This window comes from Apium graveolens, chromosome 5, assembly GCF_009905375.1.
Source record: "Apium graveolens cultivar Ventura chromosome 5, ASM990537v1, whole genome shotgun sequence".
NCBI classification, from domain to species: Eukaryota; Viridiplantae; Streptophyta; class Magnoliopsida; order Apiales; family Apiaceae; genus Apium; species Apium graveolens.
The window spans coordinates 80,344,945-80,352,279 of NC_133651.1; the positions used below are offsets into that span (position 1 = coordinate 80,344,945).

The 7,335-nt window shown below is 36.0% G+C and overlaps 1 protein-coding gene and 1 pseudogene across 1 annotated transcript; one reads left to right on the forward strand and one right to left on the reverse strand.

The window, feature by feature from the left end:
• Nucleotides 1-378: 378 nt before the first annotated feature.
• LOC141660199 (glyceraldehyde-3-phosphate dehydrogenase B, chloroplastic-like) lies at nt 379-4,565 on the forward strand (annotated as a pseudogene).
• A 1,024-nt stretch (nt 4,566-5,589) lies between these two features.
• LOC141660200 (secreted RxLR effector protein 161-like) lies at nt 5,590-6,234 on the reverse strand. Its single transcript, XM_074467165.1, has one exon. The coding sequence runs from the start codon at nt 6,232-6,234 to the stop codon at nt 5,590-5,592; it is 645 nt and encodes a 214-aa protein (XP_074323266.1).
• Between the last annotated feature and the right edge of the window lie 1,101 nt (nt 6,235-7,335).

Below are 7,335 nucleotides of genomic sequence, written 5' to 3' on the forward strand. Positions count from 1 at the left end.
CTTTTAGATAGTGTATGTAGTTGAAGTGACTTCAATGAGGATTACATTTAGATGAAAAGTATAAGGATTAAATATCTCTGATAGGGATTTACATTTAGATGGAAATTGTAAAAATTACATTTAGATGGAAGGCAAGCGAGCAACAAGTGGCCTTTTTTCTTTCTAATTGGAGTTATACAATACTTGTATTTTATGTATTATATATGAATTATATATACCTACACTATTTTTTTGATACAGAAAACTGTATTATGATACAGAAATAATCAATTTATAGATAAATCTGTCTATATGGTGTTTTTCTTATAGGTAATGAGCCGGATGCCGGCACTGCCTCTATCAATCAATGATTAACTTACAAATGTTATCTTGCCTGGTATGAGTCAGGTAATTTTCTCGCACTTCACTCTTTTTATGCATATGTTGTTCGAAGTGCATCCTTCTTAAATTACAAATTTAGGATACATATGTCCACAAACCACAGTCATAACTTTTGTTTTTACCCTAGCATACGTAAAGCAGTTAATTATTTGTTTTTTAGTTTTCTGGATTTTTTAGTTGCATTTTCTTTGTGTAGAGACTCGATGTAGCTGAATTTTCTAGGCTTCGATCCAGTGTTTCCCTGACATACTCTAGGAGTGCTAGGGAAGGGTCTTTCTTTGATGTGGTTGCTCCCCAACTTACTCCTAAGGTTATACTATTCTGTAAACATTTACAAATCATAAATACTTATAGTTTGGGTTAGTAATAAATTTATTCTCTGATATCCTTCATACACTTAACAAACCATGATTTTGACAATGCATGACTATAAAAATTCCCTTCTTAAATGACAATATCAGTAATGTTTTCTGTTGCTTTTCTGGAATTAGACTACAGGAATGTCACCTGTTAAAGGAGAGACAGTTGCCAAATTGAAAGTTGCAATCAATGGTTTTGGTCGTATAGGTAGAAACTTTCTCCGCTGCTGGCATGGGCGCAAAAATTCTCCACTTGAAGTCGTCATTCTTAATGACAGTGGTGGTGTCAAGAATGTGAGTGGTATTTTTATAGTTCTAATATATACTATGATGATTCCTGAAAGTTAATTTATTAGTTGGCATAGTAACATCTGTTAACAGTTTGATGACTAGTTAATTTGCATTGCAAGTGCAGGCATCACACTTGCTGAAGTATGACTTTATGTTGGGTACTTTCAAGGCTGATGTTAAAATAGTTGATAATGAAACCATCAGTGTTGATGGAAAGCTCATCAAGGTTGTCTCCAACAGAGACCCTCTGCAGCTTCCATGAGCAGAGCTTGGAATTGACATTGTTATCGAGGTATTTGTTTGATTTAAGAGTACCATATTTATTTTCATTTAATTTCGGAACTGTCCCTACTTCAGATATCATATCTATTAAAATTCTGATTATCATACAACGTAACTTTTTTTTACTAACTGGTATATATGAATTGTAGGGGACATGTATGTTTGTGGATAGCCCTGGTGCTGGGAAACAAATTCAAGCAGGTGCCAAGAAAGTTATTATCACTGCACCAGCCAAAGGAGCTGATATTCCAACATATGTCGTTGGAGTAAACGAAAAGGAATATGACCATGATGTTGCGAATATTGTCAGGTCAGCAAATTTGAAATTCATTGACTAGCAAAAAAAGTTATTAGCCAAGAACTGAATTACTGTAACAAAAGTTATGACTGTGATTTGTGGACATGTGTATTCTTCTTGGTAGTTGATAAGTCACTAAAGTCTCTTAGACAGCCAATTACTTCTCAAGTTGGAGGATTCGTCTTGAGGGCAATATCATCCTTGAACTTCGGAGATGCAAATTATAAAATGTACTGTGTTAGTTTTGTAGTATTAAATGCTATACAGTTCTGATTGGTTATCTTCAGCATTTTCTATAAACAGAAGCTGTATGTTTGGACATTCTAGCAAGATTTGTTCCCTGTTGATTTTTTCACTGTTTCTTATCGGTGATCAGTTCTCGGAAGGATCTCTGAATCCATATGCAGCTGATCCTTATGCATTTGATTAGAGATAATTATAATTCTTCTTAATCTATCTTTTATGAAAATTAATAAAGCAAATCTGCTGTGACCGCCACTCTTACTGTCACAGGTTGGATTAGAAGCCAACAGATCTATACACACACATACTCACTGTTATAACATTTGAAGGGAAGAAGTCAAGCAGGCTGCCTACAACTGACAGTTTTGGCTGATACTTTGGCAATTGCACAACATCATGATGCAGTTAGTGGTACTTGCAAGCATTAGAGATGTTTATAATGTCGGATATAATAACTAGGGAATTTGGGTTTTGTTATTTTTGGTTGGGATGTTTATTTTAGAATTGAATATATGTACGAAATGATTTTGTTGTAGTGAATGTTAAGAAATTTTCTATCAATTTATATTTATGTTTCTGTTGGATGTTTTTGAATGTTTTTTGTTGGGATGTTAGCATTGTTTGGTTTTTTTGGTTGTAGATGTAATTGGTTCCCTGTGGCTGTAAATAGTACCAGGATGGCATGCAATTTACAGAACATTAACATCATAATGATTAATGTAAATCGATGTAAAAAATATAGAAAAGACATCAGGTAAAATAATATTAAACGAAAAAGAACTAAAAAAATGATGTGAAATAGTCATTTGACATCGGTTCTGAAAAGAAACTCAATCTATATTAAGTCAAATAACATCGGTTAGAGAAATTGGTTGATGTTAAATAAAAAGATTTAACATCGATTTCGTGAAGAACACCCGTGTCTTATCCATCATTTCAAATCGGGGGGCTAATATAACCGATGTCTGATCAAACATTTCACATCGGGCCACTAATCTAACCGATGTCTGATCTAGCATTTCACATCGGTTTGTTCAAAAGAACTTTAATAAATGACTTTTAGAGCTTGTAGATTTCTCGTTTTAATGGATAAATACCTCATAATATACTCATGTTCACCTAAAAATAGTGTAATATAAGCTAAAATTTGTTGCAAAGACATCACATTTAATCTTAAAACTGATGTATAACACTGTAATAGACATCGGCTGTTAACCGATGTCAAAGGCTGATGACATTTAACATCACACGCGAAGACATCGGTTCAGATTTTTTTTAACATCGGTTCTAAACCGATGTCTGATCCCATATTTCTAGTAGTGTAAACAACCCCCATCCACACCCCCACTCCCTGTCCTCTGCCCCCCTCCCCTCCCTTATTTTCTCTGCCCCCGCCCCCCTCCCCTGTTCTCTCACCGTAACCACTCAACCCCATCCCTCCCCCTTTTTCGTTCTTTTTTCGGCCAATCCCCTTTTTCTCCGACCACCTCTTTTTATTTTCTATTCGTACAATCATCCGCCCCCAACACCCATCTTTTATCTTCATTTTCTTGAACAAATATTAAATGGGTCTTCAAAATTTTGTGTTTCTTTATCATTTTTGATTGTGGGTTTGAATTTTTGAAAATTGTAGGAGTATATATGTGAAAATTTCTAATTGAAAACTTGATATTTGTGATTTGGTATTATTTTTGAATCATTTGTTGTGTTCTTGATAGGGTTATATGTTAATATAATTATTCATAATTGATTGTATAGGTAATTGACTTTATTTTGTGATATTGAGTGTTGAATTTGGTCGAGTTTTACATTATTTCGAGTTTGGCCGGAAAAGTTGTCATTTTGTTCGGAAAAGGGATTGTATTGTGGGTGATGTTAACTTTAGATTTTGGAAATGATTTATTGTTTGAAATTGAACCGAAAAAATCTCATTTTTGCCAATATCGGAGTTATCGGAATGGTTGACGGATTTTTTGAAGCTCACCGGAATCTGAAAATTTTCCGGCGATATTTTTTTTAAAAATATGGTGCTCATAAATTCGACCACATTCCGTCGAATTTAGAATAATATTTTTAACCATATACAGTCGAATTTATAATTTAGGCGGACATTTTAATTTTTTTAAAAACTTCAAAATTTTGGGCGGGATTTTCAAATTTTAGGTGAAAAATAAATTCGACCGCTTTCGGTCGCATTTAAGCAGTCGAATTTAGCCGCGCGTATACTGAATACGACTGATTTACTAAATATGACTCGAGCGAATGCGACCGGTCCAAAAAACGGTCATATTTAGTTAAATACGACAGGAAACACTCGAATTTAACTAAACACAACCGATTTTTAATCGGTCGTATTTATCCATTTTTCTTGTAGTGTATATCACAACAAAATTAACACATATATTCAACTAATTAATACAAAAATCCAACAAATTTCACATACATTGTCTTTCAGGTAAAGTTGTTCACGTGCATACATATATATACAAGTATAAGCATAAAAAGAAGAGTAAAATACCTCTAATTGAATATTTACTTCGATTTTTGCACAAATCTTACTCAATTAGGTTGGGGTTTTGGGCTACGGCTTAATTGGAGATGCGAGAGTAGGGGACAGAGAGAAAGATAGAGGAAATGAGAGTCGTGAGGGGGGAGAGGAGCTTCGGGAGAGAGTGGTCGGGGGAGAGAGGGAGAGAGATGAGAGAGAGTGAGTAATATTTTGTTTAATTAGGTGTTAGAAATATTTTGTCTGAAAAATTTTGGCGTATAAACATCCCGTCCAATGAAAAAAAAGTTCCCGCCTATAATTTTAGTGAAAAAAGAATAAAAAGTGTTTCGTTTGTTGTAACACTTTGTAATAGTATTGCAATTGTATTGAAAATTTCAAAAATCTCATTTTACTTGCAACATTTTAATATTTTATGTAACGGTTTTAAAAGTATTGCAATAGATTACCAATTTTTATGTTTTTAGCAACACTTCATGCAACACTAATACATATTAGGCTTGCAATAGCCCATATATGGTGTAGTGATAGGACACTTATATCTGTTGAAAAATATAAACCTATGTGTATAATAAATTGAAAAAATGCCCAAAATAACCAATTTTGAGTTGCATTTGTGTGCATTACACATTATCAAATTTGTTGCCCAAAATACCTACCCTTTGGGCTCTTCTCAAGGGCCTATCCCCTTATAAGCATCCCTTTATAAGCACACAACTTAAAATATTGCAAATCTCAACAATACCCATTATTTTTCACGTGATACGGCAGGTTGGCTAGTCATGTGTGTAATACTAGAGGAGCATATATACACAATCTATTAGAAATCAGCACACAACACACACCTGTATGTATAACTCAAGAGAGGATAATACTCTTATTGCTCATTCTCAGGAAAACTACAACGTTCAGAGAGTTAAAAATACAAAACATAGAAAGTGGTTTCTACAAATCAGGAACCACCCAAAGATAGACTCATACTATGTCTTATTAGCTGTTATTATGATCCTAAGACCATGCTACACCACACGGCTATTTCTACATGACTAACTCTACTTTATTTAATATTTAGAATATGTTTAGATTGATTAAAATATCAAACACATTCCCCCCTAATCTAAACATGTCCCTTGACTCGTTCACAGCATTCCAATAAGGTCCTTTACACCAATTACTTCTCTCATCTCCTAGAATTTAACACGTCCTAGTGCCTTCGTTAAAATATCCTCTCACTGCTTCAGAGTAACCACATGCTTAACTATCAACTTTCCACTCTCGATACATTCATAGTTAAAGTGAAACCTCACATCAATATGTTTACTTCTTCCATGCAGAACTGGGTTCTTCATCAACTCGATTATAGATTTGTTGTCAACATGGAGTATAACAGGTCCAATTTTCTGTCCAGATATTTCCTCAAGTAACCCACATAACCAAATGCTTTGACAAGCTGCCAACGTTGCAGCCATGTATTCAGCCTCGCAGGACGATAGTGCAACCACACGCTGCGTCTGCGATGTCCACGATATCAGACTCTTATTCAAGTAGAAGCACATCCCTCCTGTGCTCCTCATGTCAACAACATCGCCCGCTAGATCACTATCTGAGAACCCAACCAATATTTTCCCACTTTGTTCATTCTTGTATGCTAGACCATAATTAACAGTGCCTTTCACATATCTCAGTATATGTTTAACAGCTTGTTGGTGCTTCACGGTTGGCTTTTCCATGAATCTACTCACCACACCCACCGCGTATGTAATATCCGGGCGTGTGTGTGTCAGATATCGCAGGCTTCCAATGATGCATCTATACTCTGTTGCTTCAACCAGTTGCCCTCCTTCGTCCTTATCAAGTTGAAGCTTATTCTCCATTGGAAATTTTCAAGGGTTACAACTCACCATTCCAGCTCTGTCCAGTAACTTCTTTGCATATGCTGACTATTTCAGTGTTGTAAACAATCCCGTTTGGCTTACTTCTATACCCAGATAAAACGACAGCAGTCCCAGATTGCTCATTTCAAATTTCTTGTTCATTTGTAACTTGAATTCCTCTATTTCAAACTCATTTGACCCTGTCACAAGTAGGTCGTCTACATACACACCCACTATGATCACACTTCCACTTAAGGACTTTGTATACACTGCTTGTTCCTGTAGACCCCTTTTAAATCTCAGCTCCTTCAAGCACTTGTCCAACCGAGCATTCCATGCCCTTGGCGCTGGACGCAGGCCGTACAGTGCTTTAATGAATTAATACACTTTATGTTCTTCTCCCTCCTTAACGAATCCCTCCGGTTGAGTTACATATACTTCTTCATGAAGTTCACCATTTAAGAACGCAGACTTAATATCAAGGTGATGAACCTTCCAGCCCTCTTTTGCTGAAAATGCCAACAGTAATCGAACAGTATCAAGTCTGGCCACCTGTGCAAACACTTCGTCATAATCTATCCCCTTCCTTTGAACATACCCTTTTGTAACTAGGCGTGCCTTGTACTTGACTATGTTGCCTTCAGGATATTTCTTTATTTTATATACCTATTTCAGCCCAATAGGTTTGTGCCCAGGTGGCAACTCAGTGAGAGTCCAGGTGCCATTTTTGTCAATAGTATCAAATTCTGTTTTCATTGCTTCCTCCCACTTTTGTTCTCCTATCGCTTCTTTAAATGTTGATGGCCCTTCAATTTTAAGCAGCATTAACTCATCAATTAGGTCCACCATTTCAGTATCGTTTTAAACATCAGACAACACCCTGTAGTGTTTAGGTCCACTTTCTGTGCTAGTTCCAGACAGCGATGACGCCTCTGCAGTGGTACCGACCGATGATTCTCCGGTTGTTGTTGCAGAATTTACAGAATACGACTGAGATGGAGATAACTGCATTGGTGTCGCAGTCTCAGACTCGACCTCTGTGTCGCCTCTGTCATCACCCATACTTCCCATTTCGACATAATTCCCAGGGAGCACCAGTTC